A 22,563-nucleotide genomic window follows, 5' to 3' on the forward strand; every position below is an offset into this window, starting at 1 on the left:
ATTTGGTACAGCTTTACTGAGTTTTCAGAATATATATCATGATAATGTACAAAGGCATTTTATACACTTTATTTTACTTTGCCTTTTAAGGATGTACACTTGTAAATGTTAAAAGCAAGTGAGATGTTCTCTCTTCTTCTTACCTGGCCTGGAAGGTAAGGTGGTGTGTGAGGTCGGCCTCCGTGTTCAGCAGGGGCTCCTGGTGGCCCTGGCCCTGGATCAGCTGGCTCTCTCTCAGCCCCAGACTCCTCTTCTCTACGTGGAGGATGACTGGATCCGGCAGGTGGCTCCTCATAACAAACAGCGGACTAAAGACCACCTGAAACAGGGCATTCATCCAGATCAGTCATCAGTTAGTGGCTCTTTTTAATCCATATAAAGCCTGTTTTCTCTTCTGGACTGTGAATGAATGAAAGCTATTCTGATAAGAAACACTGGGTTACAAATATAGAAGCAATCAATATCACAATAGCACAGATTGCATAACTTAAAAACAAACAAACCAAGCTGCTCTGTGGAAATGCTTTCTCAGATTATACCACAACAATGAGAAGTTCTGCTTTTCCACATCCACTGTCTTCTATGCGTATGGGTATGTCATGCTCTGGTGCTCCTTAGTCATTAGCTAACACTTGGTAGAAAAACCTCCACAACAACACAATCGTGCCACATTATGAGAACACACATTATGAGAACACACTTTATGAGAACACACATTATGAGAACACATATTATGAGAACACACATTATGAGAACACACGTTATGAGAACACACGTTATGAGAACACACGTTATGAGAACACACATTATGAGAACACACGTTATGAGAACACACATTATGAGAACACATGTTATGAGAACACACATTATGAGAACACACGTTATGCAGGGACACTCACCACTCTCTGCTGCATGTGAGTGTCAGCTTCAATGGTGAAAAGAGTGCACCAAACATAGAGCAACGTTCCACTGGAGCAAGGCACCTGCAAGAGACACACTGCACGGTTCAGAATAATGGGACATTACAGACTGTTACATCTTAGCAAGATGTTCCTGCTGTTGTCCCGTTTACTCCTTGCTGCTCATTAACGCCTTGAGATGCCAAGGCACTTTACAAGTGCTCTAGTTTATGACAGACTGCGGCCTGTATGTACGAGTGGGGACATCAGAGTGCAGCAAGGAGACAGAACAAACATCAGGTTTGATATAGTGGGCCTTGCAGACAGCCTTGCTGGGATGAGGGAGTGAACATTGGGAAACAGATACTTTAGAAGCCTGATCCACAGGAAACACTCGCAGCTGGAATGAGGTCAAGATGACCTCCTGTACTTTCTCAAAAGTAAAGTACAAGGGTAATGAAAGATGTTGGGAAAAATGGATAGGGAGGAGGAAGGTGAGATATGAGGAAGAGGAGTTACTTCAGATGGATAACCGATACAGATAACAGGGAGACAGATGAGAAAGGAGACACATGTTCAAGGGAGAGAGGACGGACCAGGTGGACTAGCTGAATGCCAGAGCATGAAGTAAATAAAGAAAAGGAGTTAACAACTACAAGATAGATGAGTGAGGCAGTGTGTGGGCGAGAGGTAGAAGAAAGGGAGGGAGCGAGAGTGAACTAGCAGGAGACAGACAGAGATAGAGAGTTCTGAGGACCCAGCTACTAGTGCAGGCAGCTCTCTCATTCAGAGCCTCCACATGTGTAATGAATGTCTGATAAGAGATAACAGCACAGACTGGAACAGTCTGAAATGTTCAGACACACAGAAGCTGGAGCTGCAGAAAGTAGCTAGCTGCTAGCAGCAGGGGATCTATAGGCAGGAAGAGAACAAAGAACAAGATGTAAACATACAGCACAGAGCCACAGAGCCAGAGCAGCAGGACGGAGAGGAGAGACCTTCTGGCACTCCTCCAGCAGTGTGAAAGTGCCTTCAAAGCTCTCCTCGTGCCCACATATCAGCTAGTGTTTCCTGTCGATGGTTAGCGTTGTTATGAGAGGCATAAACTGTATGTTCTGCCTCTCAACATGCTCAGGTTATGGTCTTTGTAATCTGAAGGGAACATCTCAATGTGTTTTCTGACTGTGAGAAGCTCTGCCACTGCGGCCACCCAGAGAGGATCCGTCACAGCTGGTGGTCCACTCACCGGCTCCACTGTGTGTGTGGCTGAAGAGCCAGTTGGAAGTTGCTGTGCGAGCAATGAGAGTATTTATCTGTGTCCGTGGGACATCCATATCAAACATCTTTGATATTAAAAAAGACATTTAAATGAGCTGATGTGGTCCATAAGAGCTAAGAGCATTCATACCGGTCTGTAGGACGTAGAAACACATGTCACTACATCCACCTTCAGGAATACTTCATCCCCAAAACGGTCATTTGTAAATGGATAGTCGCCATGTGCTACCTTGGATTAATGTGTGTGTGTGTGTGTGTGTTCGGGCTGGGTTTCGCTGTGCCTCGCTCTCTCGCAGACGGCCACTGGGCTCACGGGGGGGGGGGGCTCCAACAAGCCGTGTAGGACAGAGAGTGAGTACACAGACTACACAGAGAGGCTGTGAGAAACCAATGACATCCAATGTGAATCTATTCTAGTTGACCTCAACAATGAGTTCTGATCAGTAGAAATGGCCGTGACATGGGCCTTTAAAGAGGGTGTTTGAGTTACCACACCTGCACCACCGAGCTGCTGGGGCCCCTCTCCCTCCTCTCCAGCTGGACGTCCTGGGACCAGTCTTCATCGCCTCTGGCCCTCACACAGAGCTCCGTCATCTCAGCGTCCTCCAGCACGTATGATGGCAGCTTGGCCCCCGCCTCCAGACAGTCACAGTGTTCCCTCACCACGGTCTGAGCGTCAGGCCCCACGTAGTGCTGCACCACCCGCAGCTCGATGTGCTGAGTCAGGTAGCTGAGCATCACCTGCCGCCCACAGATGATCACCTGCAGAGAGGAGGGGCACAGGGCAGAGTCCCTCAAATCAAACAAGTCCATGTCACCAGAAACATCTGAGAAGCTAGGAAGATGTCACTTGTCAGCTTGTCACTTTTATGAAAATCAATGAAAACTGTGTACAGTTTGAATAAATCAAGAAATGTAAAGCTTTGTTTGATATTTTCTTTCTTATAGAGAAATGATTAACGCTTTAAATGGAAAGAATCAACAGATGACTTGGTAATGACGGTAGGTGCACCTGTCTCCACATGTGTTCTCCCGCGGGCATCCGTGTGCCCAGTGTGTGTAGTATGTATAGACTGCATGTGTGTGTGCAGATGTGTATGTATGTGAGTGACAGAGATATATACAAGGGGGATTTTTGGGTTGTTTTAAGGTGCAATATAAATATAAGGGGGCCTTCAAAATAAAAGACCAGGGGGTCGCTAAACAGCAAGGGCCGCACAGCTCTGAGTGATGACCAAAACAACAGAAGATGAGGTATGCTCTCGCAGGCGGGAGACCATCTCCTCTGTCGTGGCACTCTCAGCTCTGTGTTGTGATTGGATGTGACCAACACTCATTCCTTACACTGGATGCAATGGGAACAAGAAGTAAACACAGTCTGGCTGGGACAAAGGGAGGAAGAGAGCTGTGTGTGTTTTGTCTGGAGGACGGCAGAGAGACATGTGCGACACTCGACACTGTTTATATAACAAAGTGTCACCGCTGGAATCTTACGGCATCTCTGCGTGATCCGGACTGCACGAGTCTGCCTCGTGTTCGTGGAGAAGCACCATGATTCACGTGTGGACTTGCTCAGGACTGCTCTGGGAGTCCATGGGGTACAATGTGTCGTTGGGCGGCTTTACGCTCACATGCTTTTGTTTAAGTGTAATAAAACAGATTATGGACATTGAAAAAACGTCTGCTGTTGTCCACGCAACTATTAAGATAATAACATACAAAGGAAAATAATTGCTCATTGAAAAATGGCGCTGCGAAACGGCCAGGCATGTAGTACCTCTGAACCACGTACACATGGTGTCACAGGTGAGCGGGAACATCATATGAACCATCCCTCTATTCTCTTGTTTATTACTGTTGTATTTTACCATCACACTTCTACTCAGTAACACGTGCAGCCAGGACTGTCTCTCTCAACATTAGGGATATGCTAACATGAGCTCTTCTTTATTGTACAAACTGACTACAAAGTTAATAACTATTTGGTTAACTTTACAGCGTATATATACAATTTAAATGCACAATGTATTTTTTACAAGGAAATACCAAACATGAAAATAATACAGCAACTGAGCAAACTCTATCTAGCAAAAAGTAGCATTGGACATGTAGCAGTTTTAAATTGACTTAAGTCATTGTAATCTTTGTATAGTGTTTATTGTTAAGTTGAAATAGACAATGAATTTGCTTTAACTTTTCATTATGAAGAATATGTTTATATGTATTAGTGACTTTAGAGGAATGAAGCCATGAGGGTTTAGCATTTCCTGTGGGCACGATCTCTCATCAAATAAAGACTTTATGACGTGAACAGTGAGAGAATAACACTTTGTTTGACCCTGTAGCGATCAGCAGCTATTCCCAGGTAGCCAATGGCAGGCAGGGAATCACTGGAGCAGCTATGGAAATAAGGCCAAAGGAAAGGAGCGTGTATGACAGAGGAGGCACAGCATGTGAAAGGGGAGAGTGACGTGCACACGTTTAGATGTCCAGAGGTTCTGTATGCTTTGTTAGCAATAAGACACAAGAGAAACGGTACCTGCTTCTGGACCCCGTTGAGCTGCGTCACCTTGATGATGAGTGAAGCTGTGCGTCCCTTGTACTGGATGGTCCTCAGCAGAGTCCCTACGTTGTCCACACGGAAGGCCTCTGACCAGCGCCAGTTCCCCCAGCCCTCGATGCAGATGTGCAGCAGCTGCAGGACCCACACATACAAGCACACACAGAAGACACATCGCAGGTTAGTCTTCTTGTCCTTTATTTATATCCATGCAAAGGCAAGTAAATAACAGCTTTCTTTGTTTAAACCATGTTGTAGGCCGAAGTAGGGAGACAACGAAGTTCCTGTTTACTGGTGCTGAGCAGGCCTGCTGCCGTGGAAGGAGAGACGAGAGGTCCCACACAATGAACTGGCTGCTGGGAAACAGCTGATGTGGAAGCTCATTATGGCTGTGTGTGTGTGTGTGTGTGTGTGTGTGTGTGTGTGTGTGTGTGTGTGTGTGTATGCTTGTGCAGTTTGATGTGCTGGTCTCTACATCGTTTGGATCTCAACCCTTTCAGCTTCATAGGCCTGGTTCACTGTTGAACACATCCATGTGTGTCTGGGGGTAAACACACACTCAGTCATTTCACATCCAAACTACTTCACAATGGGGACAATATTCCGACCATTTTCCACATCATTCCTTGTATTGTGTGCAACAAAGATGGCAGCAGGGCTACAATACTTAATATGATTTCTAAGACAGCTACATCTTGATCACACGGTGGTTTAGATGATATATCATTGCACAACACTAACCTATTTAAAGTGTGTGGAGGGCACATCTCTGACGCCTTTGATACACCCCCAGCTTCTGAGTCAACACACACACCATGGACACAATGGAACGTCTCTTAATATGAGCTCTCCCCGTCTGTCCTCGCCTCAGTTCACGTGTCTCCGTGCAGTGTTTGGCCTGGGGAAGGCGCCCTACTGAAGATCAGCTAGCCCCTGTGTGTGAGGCTCTCTTCATCAGCTGTGTCAGAGATGACCACTCAGACTTCTGAGTATGCATAAAGCAGGTTGTGAACATCGTCTCCTTCAGAGGATGAAAGGACTCAACATGCCACGAGTCAGAGAGAGAGTCTCATGCTGACGGAGTATGTCTTGGTGATGGAGAGTTTGGTTAGCGGCTCTCTGTGGGCACACACACACACACACACACACACACACACACACACACACACACACACACACACACACACACACACACACACACACACACACACACACACACACACACACACACACACACACACACACACACACACACACACACACACACACACACACACACACACACACACACACACACACACACACACACACCAATAGGTTATGGGCTGTTCAGATCCGTGCAAACAGCCACAGTGAGGTCATCCATGACCAGGGAACTCATTTGTCAAACAAGGTGAGTGTTGTCATGGTATTCTGGTCACAATACGGGAGCAGAATCATAAATACGCAGAGAGATCTGAAGAGTTGTCCCCTCCCGAGGCCGCGAGGCTGACCTCCTACCGACTGAACTCTGAGTCAGCCAACACTGCTTCAAACTCGCAACAGTCCGGGAGGGAGGAGAGAGAACATGAACAAGACAGGGATGTAAGTGAGAGAGAAAGTCCTGAAAGACAGGGGTGGGTGGGGGGGGGGGGCTACACAACCCCAGAGGAGTTGCAACTAGTGGAACACTTTTTGAAGTCCTACACTTTGGCTCGTCGCCTCAATGTGCCAAACATTTAGCCAGAAAAACAAATGACTCCTGAGGTCAGAGAGCACGGGGGACCCTGGTCAGGACCCTCGATGTTTCTCTGCTCCAGCCTCTCCTCACCGTTTGAAGGCATATTTCTTTACAATAACATTCTTAATCAAAGCCTGAATTGACTTTCTTCAAGATCATCACTTGTCCCTGTTGGCTGAGTGGAAAGGCCAGCTGATCTCCTGCTCACTGGACTTTCTCACGGGGAACGTGGCTGTGGACAGGCAGGGGGGGGGGGGGGCAGAGGGTACGGTTAGGCTTCAGGGTGCAGAAGCACACGATCATTCCCTAACCCACCACACACACTACAACCAGGACTAGTTAAGATCACAGTGGTTTGAGGAAGACTTGTTTCTGCCATTCTGCTCCTCTTCTATGTTTCAGTGACTTGGAAATTAAAACCTTTACATCAACTTCAAATGTTCAGTAACTTTGAGTATCAGCCCCTGACTTTAAGAAGTTGTGAGGTACTCTATTTGTGTTAGTTATGGTGAACATGTTGTGGCACTTCTCTGTCCTCCAACCCCTCCGTTCCTCCCCCTCTCGCTCCGGCTCAACTTGACCTTTAAGGGGAAGTCATAATAATGTCTCTCCTCAAACTTGAAACAGTGCCTGCTGCTCTTGCTTTAATTCATCACTGCTCTGACTCAAGCAGTGGAAGAAAAAAACAAAACACCAGCAGTGACACGTAGGATAACAAGAATGAAAAATAAGAAGCTGTTGATCTTCTTTGTGACCTATTTGACTTAACCCAGGCAGCCTCATGCTGTGCTTTCATGCACACGTTCAAGGCTGCACTAACACGGGTTTCAGCTGACTGAGGAATTCACCAGCTGCTTTTTAGAAACATGTGGATTCATAAGAGTCAGGTCAAATGAAAGCAGAGCACATTTGTTGTACTCGATACAGTAATCAAATACCCATATGCATAATGAAATAGTTATGTTCTGTGTTTCATCAGGAGAGGGTTATGTTTTAACTTTAAAAAAAGAAAAATCTTATTGCACCTACTTTTGAAACTTAAATAATTTCATGATCAAATTGGCTCTAATTCGAGGATCTCTCACCTCAAGAACCAAAACGATGAAATAGCCCCCAAGGGTCTTACATGAGGGTAAACATAAATATGCTTTTTAGGTTTGTCTTCATGTAAGACCCTCTTGCTGGACTTATTTTTTTTTCTTTCTATCACTGCATTCGACTGTATCAGCGGCTGTTGTTCTGCAGATAGTCAGCTAACATGACCAGGCTCACGGTATAGAACACATATGTTCCACTCATTAGTGCAAATGCTGTGCACGCACACTGCACTATGTCCACTATAGTTCTTCTGTTTCTTTACTCTCCGTCTTCTTATTATTTCAACAACAACTTTGGCTCTTAATAACTTCAGCATACTTTCAGCTACAGAAACCATTCAAATATCAAAAATATTCAGCCTTTTCAGCACATGATGGGAAAATATTTTATACTTTTTGAAATTTCAGCTTTTCAAACTCTTTTTTTAACATGTAACTAAATGGGAGGAGCCTTCAAATCCTCTTTTAACTACACCGTGCGCAAAATGCTACTCCTTCCACATACTTTCAGCTAGAGACTTCATTCCAACTTTAAAACGGTCACAAGACCTTCAGCTATAAAACTTATTCTTCAGATTTTTGATATCTTTGACACTTTTTGAGATATTTAACTTAGTTTGGAGCTTGGTAAAGAGGCCTTCTTCAGATTTTAACATTAGTGTGTATTGCGCAGCTCGTTAAGGCTAGAGTGCGTGATGTCACAGCTAGAGTGGGGGACAGCTTGAAATTCGCCTTCAATTTTTTTTTAAACTTGGCATAATTCCCAAACCCTACACTCCTGAGACATCATTTTTCATGAAAAACGTAGGAAGGATAAATTAAGTAAACAAATTAAACAAAATGCCTCTTGAGGGCATGAAGTGACAAAAACTTTCAACATGACTCCATTAAGGCCCATTGTAAATTCAACCTGATCTTTCCTCACAGCAGCAGCCGCACACCTTTAGTTAATCTGCCAAAAAGGCCACATTATTGACCCGAAAGTACATAAAAAGCAAACTCAGACGCTCGCCAGGGTCCTGAGACGCTTCACACGTTGAAACTTCACCGACATCTGCTACGGTTCTTCAACAAAACGTTCACATGTAAGAGGTTTATCTCTCATTCAGATCAATGGAAAGGCTCTCCTCTCACTGATTACTGCACATCACCATGGAAACCTTTGATCTCTGGGCTCAAGCACAAGTGTTTGGTAACATCGTTACCTCAAACACAAACACCTGTGTGATGTAGGGCTGCACGATTTGGGGAAATAATCTAATTGCGATTTTTCTGACAGATATTGCGATTCGATTTGCGATATTTGTTTTTAAGCGACCCAACAGAAGTTTATTGTAAAATGCGGCTATATCTCCGGCTAGGAAGGTCGCATCAACGTGCTCCCATCTCTAGCACCCCCGCAGCCCGAGCTATGAGTGAAATAACTAAACTTACGTGAAACTTCCGTTGGGTTGCTTTAATGTCAAGCTTCAGTTTAAGATTCACCCTGTAATAGAAACATGTGATGGAGCATTACTAACCTGACTCAGATGCTTTGTTTCACCAAACCATCTGAAATACTTTTCCAAATGGCTTCCAATGGAGCTTTCCTAGATGCTTTGTTTCACCAAACCATCTAGGAAAGCTCCATTGGAAGCCATTTGGAAAAGTATTTCAAAAATACTTGGCAGGTGATTGGATCAATCTGTCTACTACTACAGGGATGGGCAACTTGGATGGTGGTGGGGGCCACTATTGTATGTAATTATTAACAAATATACTAGGTCTGACATCTTCAGTGACATTTTACAATCTTTCAGGGAACATCCTCTAATAAGCTCAATAAACAAATATCAGTTCACAGAAATGTTATTTAATTTTTCCAAGTGGCATGTTTGTATTGAACAGGTTATTTAACAGTGGAATAAAACTATTTTAAACTATTGGAAAGCACGGAAAATGTGTGTGTATTGAGATTAAACATTAAGATGACATAAACATCAAGTCATGAACTCTAACCCAGACATGAACCTAAGACACGTTTAGCCTGTCTCTGCTGACAAGGGGAATGTCAACACAGACACCTGTCAACCCGCACTCTGCTGTTCCTCAGCGCCGCTCCCCCTCCCTCCCGCTGAAATTATGAATGTAAGGCGTATAGTAATCATAGATAACACGGCAGGGTCCGTGACAGTTTGTTTTTATCTGATTTCAAATAAACAAAGTCTTGGTTTTTAGAATATTAAACTTGTTTCGCCAAATTCAGATGATAAATACAACCTTTAAGCTTGTAAAGGCATAATTATAAGCGGCAACTTAACGTCACAGCAGGCATAATAACAGCTGGAGTTTCTTGTGAGGGTTTCCCCGGGAAACAAACACAATACACACAAACGCATTACCGATTATATCGCGGTATTTGGCTGCCGAACAAAATCATGTACGCAGCTTGCGACGTAACTAGGAGTCTAGTGGACGGTATCAATACTACAAGTAAAACATAATAATATATATATTTTTAATTACGTTTTTTATAAATTAATCTGAGGGCCGCAAAAAGAGGAACAAAAAAAAAATATATATGATTTGATAATTGCATAATTTAAAATCGCGATTTCGATTTAAAATCGATTAATCGTTCAGCCCTAGTGTGATGATGTCATAACTAGGGATGGGTATCGTTAAGGTTTTAACGGTACTACTACTTTTATCGATACCGCTTATCGGTCCGGTCTTTTAACTGTACTTTTATCGGTTCTTTTGGAGAAAAAAATAAGGTAAACTAACTAAACAAATTGTGAACAAAACTAACATTGCTTTTTATTTAAATTAAATACATAATATTATTTCACATCAAAAGAAACAACATTTAATAAATCGTATTAAATAATCTGATGACAGACAACCTGGGTTGGCAGGGAAACGGGGTTCAGGGGGAGTGGCTGTACCGGTAGGATAGAAAAGGGGGAAGTGACGTCGCGCGCATACTTGCCTTCCTTGAGACCTCAGAAATCGGGAGCATTTCAAAACCACCGCTGGGGGGGGTGGGGGTGCTAGTGGTTCGCCGGAGCTGTTAGATTAACATTAACATGCTTATTGTAGTTGTAAGTGTACTGTCTTGCAGCCTGTCGCATCATCCTCGAGTTGTCGATTCTGTTTCCTGTGACTATCTGCCTCACCCTCTTTAGACTTTCAGTGCTGCTAAAGAGACACGCTACCATGGAAACCAAACAATGGTGTAGCTGTATTAAAGTCCGAGTGGAAACAGTCGTGAGTAAATCTGATTTTGTCAGAAATCAGGAGAAATGCGGGAGAAATATGACCCCAGGAGGAAACCGGGAGAGGGCTATGAAATCGGGAGTCTCCCGCGAAAATCGGGAGGGTTGGCAAGTATGGTCGCGCGGCTATGGAGAAGAACGTGTTGCCCACATTCTGTTACTGAGTTTAGGCTAGTTAGCTAGCAGGTTTATTGTTTTGGGTGCAGTCACTTTTGCCTCCACTTGCTGTTCAAATACATGTTGAAAGAAAAAGTAAATCTGTTTACAGTTCTGTTTCATATGGGTGTTGAGAGAAGTATCCATAGATTTAGACCCTAATTTTGCTCTCAAAGTGCACCAGATTGATGCATTTAACTTCAACATTTTAAGCATGCCCCCGGACCCCCCTAGAGGAGGTGAGGTCCACTACCTGCCCACACCCCCTGTTAAATTGTCTCATCCACATTGAGGATGCTTCCTACGCCCATGTTTTATTCCATGCGTCAAGTCAGGCAAATTGGGTCCAAACGTTATTGCAGCAATGATCTGTTAACATTAAAATGAATAAATATATGCTGTAACTATTTTGCTCTAGGCAACTCAAGGGCTCAGGTAATGTGATTGCTATATGAATAATTGTCCAAAATAACATAAAATGCATAGGGTTTTTTGTTAAGTAACATACTTTCGTCGCCAGCCGGCCGATACATGCCACGCATTAAGTGCGTCCCCGGGCCACTTTTTCCTCCCAGTCCGCCCCTGGGCTCAGTATCCATCCCTAGTAATAACTCCAACTGACATGCTCAGAACGCCACCAAACATCACATGATGGTTAACACTGTGGCCCTGAACAGCTCTACGTCAAATCTGGTGTTACCATGGCAACGCAGGCCTTGCCATAAAACACGATGTCGCTGTAACTCCAATGGACACGGTCCGATCGTTCCCCAATCTTCACCTGTATATCAGCCCTCCATGCCTCAACAGCTCTACGTCAAATCTGACATCTCACCCTAAGCCGTTTCCATGGAAACGCATCCCTCGCCAAAAAACACGATGTTGTTGAAAAGGGTTAAAACAACACCAGACTTCAGATAATGGTTAATGGTCCAGCTCTCAACATGTCTATGTGCCAATAGTGAGTTTTTCTTAAAAGCTGTTGCCACTTTACGAATATAATGTTTTTTATGGACATCTTTACCATTCAATCTCGTCCAACTGAACTTGCAGCTGTCACTCTTCGGCTCTTGGTAGTTCAGGCATTTATCAAATCTGGCAACTCCAGGTTTCCTGGCAGCTGTCAATCAAAGTCCAGTGACTCCGCCCCAAAGTGTCAGAAACTTTTCACACGCGCGCAGGCAGACTGGGCGAGCGAGTGAGGCTGACATTCCCGTGAGCGAGCAAGAGGGCTGTCTCTCTCTCTCGCGGGGGTTTAATCTGCGCGCAAGGGTCATTTCATGAGCGTGTACAAGCACATTTTCCGCTCGTGAGTAGCTTGTTTTGCGCGCTAGAATATTGACCCAAATCTGACTCCATAAGTCCTGACTACAAGTTACTGATATGGCTTTTGATTTGAAAGTACATCATCATGAAGTTTAACATGGAAGCGTTTGTTCAAACAAATTGATATAACTAAGCTGAGGATGATCAACTTGAATGTGTTCCCTTCTTCTTTGGTCAAACATCCACAGTCAGACAACAGGAACAGATAACTCCCCTTGTAGTGGTCACAGCATTGATGAAAGCCAACGCTTGATATGGTTTGCATATTACCATATTAGCAATGGTTTTACTGGGATGCCAAAATCCCATCTGCTTAAATCACTTAGAGCCTGCAGGTATTGTCGAGCACATGATGAGGCTTTCAGCTCCTTAAAATCAGTTCTGCTGAAATCCTGCTTAACCTAGAAATAAGAAACATCTGTCTCCTAAACCAAATCTCAGGGGGTCAGAATCAGATGTTTAAATCCATACAGATCAGGTGGGGACCATGTAAAGATCAGTACCACATGCACTTTCTGGAACCCTATCATTCAGATTTCACAGTTGCCATGGAAACTAAATGCAGAACCCAAACATGGGTAACTTCTTAGGACCCCATCTGCCAAAACTGTAAGTTATATTCAACGAGTCAATCAATAAACCAAATTCCATTATGGGTACGAAGTCATGTCTACTGTCTGGTTCATTGCTTAATCCTGTCCCAGAGAAAATCATTAGCAACAACTTCCTGGTAAATGCCTGGTGACATCATCATGTCATTCAGATGGCGAACACTCGCATGTATGCTTTGATAATGTGGGTTTTCATCACAGATTACCAGAGAAACACATGCAGTTGGTTAGGCACACAATCACTCACAAGCATTCATCATACACACCAAAGGCCACCACCCCTGTCCTCCTGCAGACACTCTGAGTCTCCCTGCCACTGGAACCACGACCCGTCTATTGTCCTCCAGCAGGAATGTGCTCGGGCGCACATAACACAGATGCAGAGTCTGTCCGCAGTGGAGATGTAATCAGCGTTCCTGGATGCTGCAAAGAAGGGTTGACAAAACCGAGGTCGCCTATGGTCGTCCACCCTTTACTACCATTCCTTCCTTCTGCCTCACTCAGACTGTAATAGGAGATTTGAGCCTCAGAGACATTAAGTAGAGGATTAAAAACACCAGTAGCTTTGCACATTCATTTAGACTAAAGGCCCAAACAGGCGTGTGAGTTTTGATAGTTGATACTCATCAATTCCACTCAATTCAACTTTACATCTAAATTACATTTGAAAATGATGTGATTAAAGTATTCTGACAAGTCTCTGTACTGCCTGTCTTATTTCATGTCATGGGCGTAGATGTGAAGAAAGAGGGCTGTGGAACAGAGGCCTGTTTTGTCTGGTGAAATAACTGAGGGCCCAGGGAGCTAGCCACCTAACAAATGAGAAACAGCTTTCTACCCAGACAACAAAACCAAAGAATATGTCATACTCTGGAAAGGACAAGTATGGGTAAGAAAGCAGAGGCAGACAAACTTGAACTGTCTACCATGTAAATAATTTAAAGAGAGAAGGAGACTAAACAGCATCCTGGCAAGGCAGTGAGGGCTAACCCGTGTAACATGAGGGAATTATGGTTGCTTTAACAGCTGTCTGCAATGCTCCTCTCCTCGTTGACTCCCTGACAAAAGAATCAAGGCAGTGCAACATCAAAGCCCACATTTGCAAGTCTAAGACGCGGTTTGAGAGCTGGAAGAAGGTACCGAGAGAAGCATTGTGTGGGTCTGTGGTTGAGAAAGGAGACGTTCAGAGCTTTATGCTTGACTAACATTGTTCAATAGTCCTCCCTCTGGTGTCAACCAAAGCGTCTTAGACATCCAGGGTCTCAAGGGGTCCGGGAGACGCAGAGCGGCAAGTGTTTGCATCAAATGAAGGGAGCTGACAAAGGAGTACTGTCTGAGAGCAGAGAGGTTTGTAAACCGCATGGGGGGTTGAAGGAGTCAGTGGTCCAGGACCCTTGGAAGGACAGAGACCTGTGTCTCTGAACACAACAAAAACAAAGGCTTGCCCTGGGCATGCAACATTACGAACAAAGACATAAATAGTTTTGCTACACCATGTTCAGATTTATATGCACCCAAACACTCATGACTTTATCAACTCTCCAAGCTTGCACAGGGCAGGAACGCATCGGTCCACTGGGCGGATAATACTTTACATTACACATTTGTTCAGATAAACACAAAAAACACACATACTGTACATATAAGTGAAGAAAAGGTGGTATGCTCTTGATTACATGCTGACCGTGCGATCCAATCCCCGAGGGCCTCTGATCCACCAGCAACAGGAGGCTAGACTCAGGCAACATGAAAGTGATTGATGTCTCCACTGGTTTCACAATGCAATGCATAGTGCAATGTAACACTTCACTGAGATGAAACCACAGGCTCTCTTGCTAAAAAACTAATTCCGCCTGGGTTAATCCTGAACAGCAACTGCTAACCACAGAGTGGTCTATTGAGAAATAACACTGAAGCCCAGGAACATGTACCACATCATGCTAATTCTCTAAAAGAGTTTCTACACAGCAAATACCAAAGTGTTAAAATCCCAGAGTACTGATGACCAGAGTAGAAATGTTTACACTTTGGAGTAGAATGGACATAAAGTACACTTCTCAGAGTGCACCAGAACCTCTCTTTGGTGTTGACTTGTGTAGTGTTTATTCTGGGATGATGGACTCCCTCAGAGTATATCTTTGCATTGGGTCTGTCTGGTCCTATACATCCATGGTCTGGTCCGCATCCATTTTAGGTTTCGATTCGTCATCAGATAGGCCGCGCCTTCTCATTGGTTTAACGCAGCCTCGTGACCCTCGGCTTTTTGAAAATATTCTCCAGGAAAAGCGCGACCGTGACCGTTACAGATTGATGCCAAAGTTACCCCTGGATTCCACCGGGTCCGCCTGCGTCGCGTTACGGCCGCTTAACATTACGGCCACTCTAGTCAATGGGTGCTATTCCACCAGACGCACGCGTTACGGCTCAGAAGCGTCCCAGAAGCGTCTCGGCGCTGGGCTCCGCTAAAAATAGGATGCATGTCTATTTTCTACGCGACACGAGGCGTTGCAGAGCGCCGGGCAGGAAGTGGACCGGTCAGAGCATCCAGTCAATCACCAAAATAAACTAATTTTGCAGACCCTATCCCTCCGTAGTCTTTCAGGTAGGAGGAGAAATGCCAGCGTTCTCCTCCGGTTTACAGGCACTGTGTACATTATATAAATAATATGATGATGAATGCATTTTTTAACCACTAAAATGCAGCAACACATCTTTGATTCATGTCGTTTATAACTGGAATATTACAAGTATTATTAACTTAGTCTGTCCAAGTAGCCTGTCCAGGAAATATGCCCAAATCAACAAAAACTGCGAGCCGGCAGGCAAGACGCTCCGCTTCTGAAATGCTTGTGACGCCACGCAGACGGACCCGGTGGCATCGAGGGGTCAGGGGGAAACCGCTCCTCTTTCCAATCATTCCACAGGGGGTAACGCAGCGGCCTTGAATACATGTTTTTTTAATCCATAATCAACTCTAGTCTGCAGGCACCGTTTGAAATAATGAGACCGTTAACGTTAGCAGCTGTTAGCTTAGCTACCGCCAATTTACGTTACTCATGTAGAATGAATGATTTCGAAGCTCTGCCTGATATAATGCTGTTAACAGTTAGTCTAACTTCGCACTACATTTGGTACTGTACATGTGCAATAGACCAATTCCAGTTGTGGAGGAAGTTTCATATGATTTAAGTTAAGTAAAAGTACAAATACCACCCTGTGAATATACTATAAGTAAAAGGCCGGTGTTGCAGTATAAGTTGAGTCATGGCTGTCACCACCCGATCCGTCCCCCTGCCCGATCTGCAGTGCGCATGTGCGAGATGGTCCGCCATATTGGAGAACTCCGGACGGCAACCCAAGAAGGACACTTGACACAGTGGCTTTTAGCAAAGCTCAAAAATAAAACGCGAGAGAGATGAGTTATTGTTATTACAACGTGACTTCACTATTATTTAACAACTCTTTTTATTGGGTTCTTTTATTTGGGGTTAAGTACATTGTCAGAATAAGTGAGAAATGAATTTAACTTCTGTTAGACAGCTATCATGCTGAATACATATTTACTGTGAATGTATGCAAAAATGTATGGCATATGGCTGTCTAACAGAAGTTAAATTCATTTCTCACTTATTCTGACAATGTACTTAACCCCAAATAAAAGAACCCAATAAAAAGAGTTGTTAAATAATAGTGAAGTCACGTTGTAATAACAATAACTCATCTCTCGCGAGGGGGTCCTTGGGGCTTAACAGCACATTATGTGTTTGGGATCTCCTATGACCAGGCCTTAAACGGCATGTACACATGTTTGCAGACCACCATCTACAACGTTGATGTAAACTGGTTGCCATGTACACCTTTAGTTGTTGGTCATCCTGCTCGGTGATTGTTAGTCTTTCAAAACACTATTTTTGTCAGTTTACTTTGCACATTAGCACGAGCGTATGGTATTCCACGTCGTCCATTTGTTGTAACATGTATCATTTTGGAATGATGACCTCTAAAGTGTTTCCCCAGGCTAAAGAGGCCTAATGAGCAAATGTACACACATTTCCACCTGACCAATGTATTTTGTGGGTTGTTTGATGTTGCTACTGATTCGATGTTATATTTAAAACACATCAAAATCACGTTATTTTAAATAAACGCACGTTTTCAAGAATCTGATGTGTACTGCGTTTGCTTGGTGTCCATCAGCTAAACAGCACTGAAACAGTGTGAACAATGACCATGGAGAACATTCCTCTCTCAAAGTGTTGAATAATCAGCTCTGCTCAGTGACACTAACACACTGACTAAGAGTACATTTTAACTCTCTGAGGGTTCCAGCTCTGCACGTGTTGGAAAGCACTCAAACAGTGTCAAACAAGTACCAGTTATAGTGTATATTTTCACTCCCAAAGTGTTTGAATCTAACTCTTTATTTGGAGTTTATATTTGACTCTTTTGACAGTGCTCAGAGAACACCAAACTCTTGGACCTATATACACCCGAGACTGGTGTTAAATGTTCTCGTATAGAGTACAATGTACACTGTGGTCTTTGCTGTGTAGCTTGATCAGTCGGTTGTCGGAAACACATGTGGATTTGTGTCTTTCACTGGATCTGCCTAGCCACATCCAACTAAAAATGAACATCTGTATACAGCACAAAGTGGTTTCAAACAAATATAATTATAAATCTAGATAATTCAGTTGGAATACTTAATGTGTGATGCTTATTAAAATGTCCTGATAGTTACAGCTGTTTTTTCAGAATTATTGTTACGAGGGTTGTACAGAATACATCACGACGTATTCCTGGGTGACAGGGACCTCTACTTCCTACTGTGCGCAATACACCCGAACGCAGCACTATTCCTGTGGGATTGGTCATGCAACATTAAGGTGCTGTCCGTGGTGCTGAACTCAGGGCAGCACCAATGGGACGCCAGCTCTCACTGATTCCTCACCAGCTCCTCCCTGTGCTCTAATTCAGGAGAGAATCAACAAGCTGGTTGAGCCCGGCCGAGACTATTGACTCAAATAGGTGGAACTCACGGGATGTGGGCTGTGGGGATGAGCATTGAAGCCACCCAGGTAACTCGTATGCAAGGGCACCATCGCTGCATCCTGCGCTCGACGCCATCAACGATGTGTGGTTGGATCAAAGAAGTGCTGCTACACTATCTATCGCTGCACTTGGAAACAGACAGACATGCTGGTCTGTCAAACACAGAGGAAACACAAGAGAACCAAGGCCTGATGTGTTGTTCAAGGTTCAGGGCATGGGAAGCTGCACGTTACAAGCTGTTACATCGTTTTTTCATGATTTGTTTGGTGGTATTATTTATATCATATTTTTTAGAATATGGAATGCTTTCTCGAAGCATGAAAGACTAGTGCAGTATTGAAACCGGGGTACCTCTGTCTGTACATTAGTTCACCTCATCTAACAGACAGCACTTATACGTGTTCACTCCTAACTAAAGCTTGCTCTGGACTCGTATATTTTTCATGGGACATTTAATAGGATACTTGATCCTTTACTTACACACTGATACGGTATATTTATACTACAGTGTGGGTTAAATCAAATACTTTTTTCAAATTCATTCCAATATTACTGTTAATATACAAAACGTAATGAAAAGCTTGTGAAAACAAAAGACATAAGCCACAGTGAGAGACCTTGCTCTGTAACTGCTGTCATAGTACAAGCCCGGTTTGGAGAACTTGGTAGGACTTGAACTCAATTGAATAATTCTGTGGTCACAATGTGGCCCGAGTCATAAAACACACCTCCACCGTGTCCACCGTGTGGACACCAACCAGAAACACTTCTGCTGTCCAGACAGGGTTGAACCTGCGGTTTAACATTCTTTGTTGTAGTGTCAAAGTGTTTGATGGAGAGGATGAAAACATAGCTTTCAAAATGCTAACATATTGGAATGTTTAAAAAGATTTACAGAGAACAACAAATATAAGATTCTAGCTGTTCAGCTCTCATCACCATGGTGATTAAACTAATCTCCTCATGTCAGAGGGAAGGCTTCCTCTGGGAACACATACACAGGGAGTGGAATGACCAGCTACCTAACACACACACACACACACACACACACACACACACACACACACACACACACACACACACACACACACACACACACACACACCACACACACACACACACACACACACACACACACACACACACACACACACACACACACACACACACACACACACACACACACACACACACACACACACACACACACACGTCATGTTCGCCTCTGACTGTAAGCCATTAGCTAAAGCCAGTGGAAAGAGGTGGGCAGCAGCTCGGAGGATTCTGGAGGGTCAGGGTGGGCAGCAGCTCGGAGGATTCTGGAGGGTCAGGGTGGGCAGCAGCCCCTTCCACGGCTGCGCTCTGATCAGTCTGTGTGGGTCAACCTGGAGCTGATGTCCAAAGGCTCGGCTGGAGGCAGTGAACAAGAAGACACACCGCTGATGAGCAGCACAACTGAACACTTCACTTGAGGGCAGTGTTTCTTAAACAACGGGCTTTGAATGTGAAAACCCACTTTAAAAAAGAGCTGATCAATTTGAAAGAATACATATGTTTTTAATATAATGAGCTGTGCACGATAAACTCTGCTGTAGGTTAAACACTGGAACAGATCGACACAGAGCCTATGGAAATGAGCACAGGACACACAACACACACTTACATGTAAAGACACGGGTACACACAAACACACACAAACTCTCTCACTCATACCAAATACCTCCCTGTCATGCCTGCTTCCAGAAACATGGCCAATCTCACCACAAACTAATAGTCATGGGCTGCTATCTTCATCACACACGCACACACACACACACACACACACACACACACACACACACACACACACACACACACACACACACACACACACACACACACACACACACACACACACACACACACACACAGACCCGCACACACACACACACACACACACACACACACACACACACACACACACACACACACACACCTGGAAAGAGAGTGTGAGTTCCTCAGTAGAAGCCTGCTCCTGGACTACATTATAATTTATTCAAATTGTGAATGATCCTTTTGGGCAATTAGAAAGCCCTTCCCACATGAGGGGGTTGTAGCGCCCCTCTCACTGCTAACCACAGGGATCTCCATGTGCTCGGCTGCATCCTGTACCAAGCAGCCAGATATTCCAACTATCCACACCACACGCCAGAGCACCGAGAACAGCAGGGTGGGGACAGTGTGCGTGCGTGTGTGTGTGTGTGTGTGTGTGTGTGTGTGTGTGTGTGTGTGTGAGAGATAGCTGGCGTTGTATCATTGATGCATCACTCTTTTTGTATCCATCTGTATTCATTGCTCTCTCTTATACATATATTATATAAAAGAAAGATAATGATTAAACATAAGAACAATTGAAAGTGTGTATGAACTGCTCCACCTTGGCTGGCAGACGCTGGGGTGTGAAGGCATGCTGAGCAACAACGAGAGGAATTCAAGTGAGAGGCCTGACAGACTGCAGGCCTTACCTTGCATCACCGAGCGTGGGGGTCTGGGTGTTCGCGTGGGGGTCTGTGTGTTCGCGTGGGGGTCTGGGTGTTCGCGTGGGGTCTGGGTGTTCGCGTGTGGGTCTGGGTGTTCGCGTGGGGGTCTGGGTGTTCGCGTGGGGGTCTGGGTGTTCGCGTGGGGGTCTGGGTGTTCGCGTGGGGGTCTGGGTGTTCGCGTGGGGGTCTGGGTGTTCGCGTGGGGGTCTGGGTGTTCGCGTGGGGGTCTGGGTGTTCGCGTGGGGGTCTGGGTGTTCGCGTGTGGGTCTGGGTGTTCGCGTGGGGGTCTGGGTGTTCGCGTGTGGGTCTGGGTGTTCGCTTGGGGGTCTGGGTGTTCGCTTGGGGGTCTGGGTGTTCGCGTGGGGGTCTGGGTGTTCGCGTGGGGGTCTGGGTGTTCGCGTGTGGGTCTGGGTGTTCGCTTGGGGGTCTGGGTGTTCGCGTGGGGGTCTGGGTGTTCGCGTGTGGGTCTGGGTGTTCGCGTGTGGGTCTGGGTGTTCGCGTGTGGGTCTGGGTGTTCGCGTGTGGGTCTGGGTGTTCGCGTGTGGGTATGATTTGTATCAAGTGTTAGACCACAGTGGGCTCTGAGGATGTGCCTCACTCGGCCCTTTGAAAGCATCTCATGGGTACGAGTGACAGCAGAATCAGGGGCGGAGACTGGAGAGTAGACATTTCACTGCAAAAACAGTGAGAATTGGGAGAGAAGTGAAAGATATGCAAAGGTATGTCAACATCGTAGGAAGTGTACCCTGGTTAGACCACTCGGGACACACACATTGAGCACTCTTCTTTCACAAACGGACACACAGGAGATTGCAGATCTTAAATATGTCTCCCTGTTTAGCTGAACCAACAGAAGTTAGGAAGTTATTTTCTCTCGTTAGGAATATCTATATGGACTGGCAACAAGAGAAGATATCATCAAAGGACTTAATGATAATAAAAGTAGTTGAGGAATGGGGAAGGTGGGAGGGATAGCTAGATAGCGAGCAGACACATGTTTGGCTTTCTTGCACTGTAGAGTTCTCCGGGCGATCTGTGAGTGTGAAGAGCATGGCTCTTGCTTCCTTTACCCATGTCCTCTTCAAGTAGGCCTGTACAGTATCCTCTTGACAGCTTGATGCTGCCCTCCTTTCACATTTCTCATATGTCCCTGTCCATTCTGCCTTTGTTCATCTTTTCCACTCCCCCGTCTTCCTCTCAAGATGATTTCATGTGCAGTGGGTTCTCAGGGGAATCACAGAGAGAAAGGGGGACAGATTGCCTTACAACAGCAAATTAGTAGCTTTGGCTTAAGAATGTGTGTGTGTGTGTGTGTGTGTGTGTGTGTGTGTGTGTGTGTGTGTGTGTGTGTGTGTGTGTGTGTGTGTGTGTGTGTGTGAAAGAGAGCCTCGGGGACAGGTCAGCTGGGACACACACATCATACCAGAGCCATGAGGACCGGCTGCTGGTCTGCCTCCTTGACAGGTCTCTCAGACGGGACCAGGCCCTGAACAACCCTGGGTGCAGTGATGCTTCTCATGATGGTTTGGTAGAGAGGAGAATACGGAGGACTACTTTAAGGGAGGGGTCGTGACTTTATGTCCACAGAGGGAACCGAGTCACACCAGGGCTACTGGCGGAGCAAAGTGACCATGACATATGGAAGGTAAAGGCTGCACACAGCGAGCTGCATGGATCCTAAAGAGAAGGGAATGTATGGGCCAAAGAACGAGGCCGGATTCAAGCTTCGGGGTTCATTTAAAGCCATGGCCTTATAAGGAAAGGACATCACATACTGGGGTGTAAGTGAGATACAAAGGACACCTTCTAGCAATGCCAAGACAGAACAGGATAGCCAGGCAAAGGCATGTGGCAGGACACTCCAGACCAGGGCTACTGAGCCCAGTCCGTGTGGGGGACACCAGAGCACAAGGTGGCGCTGGTAGGGGAGGAAGACAGGGACAAGGAGAGCGCTTGGAAGCTATGAGCCGCTGTTAGAAAGAGACATCCAAAGCAGAGAGTAGAGACTGTGCAGGTCTACTGACCTCAGAGCTGATGGAGGTGAAGCATCAGGACACAGAGAGTTGGACCGAGTCCACCCCAGGGGCG

General features: G+C 45.2%; 1 protein-coding gene across 1 annotated transcript in view; it reads right to left on the bottom strand.

Moving 5' to 3' along the window:
* Nucleotides 1–22,563, bottom strand: part of LOC117460531 (intermembrane lipid transfer protein VPS13B) — a 424,908-nt gene that overhangs the window by 40,042 nt on the left and 362,303 nt on the right. The window contains 4 exon segments of the mRNA XM_071205797.1: nt 144–319; nt 900–983; nt 2,673–2,939; nt 4,717–4,872. Coding sequence (XP_071061898.1) covers nt 144–319; nt 900–983; nt 2,673–2,939; nt 4,717–4,872 — 683 coding nt within the window.

The sequence above is a fragment of the Pseudochaenichthys georgianus genome, chromosome 16 (assembly GCF_902827115.2).
Source record: "Pseudochaenichthys georgianus chromosome 16, fPseGeo1.2, whole genome shotgun sequence".
Classification (NCBI taxonomy): domain Eukaryota; kingdom Metazoa; phylum Chordata; class Actinopteri; order Perciformes; family Channichthyidae; genus Pseudochaenichthys; species Pseudochaenichthys georgianus.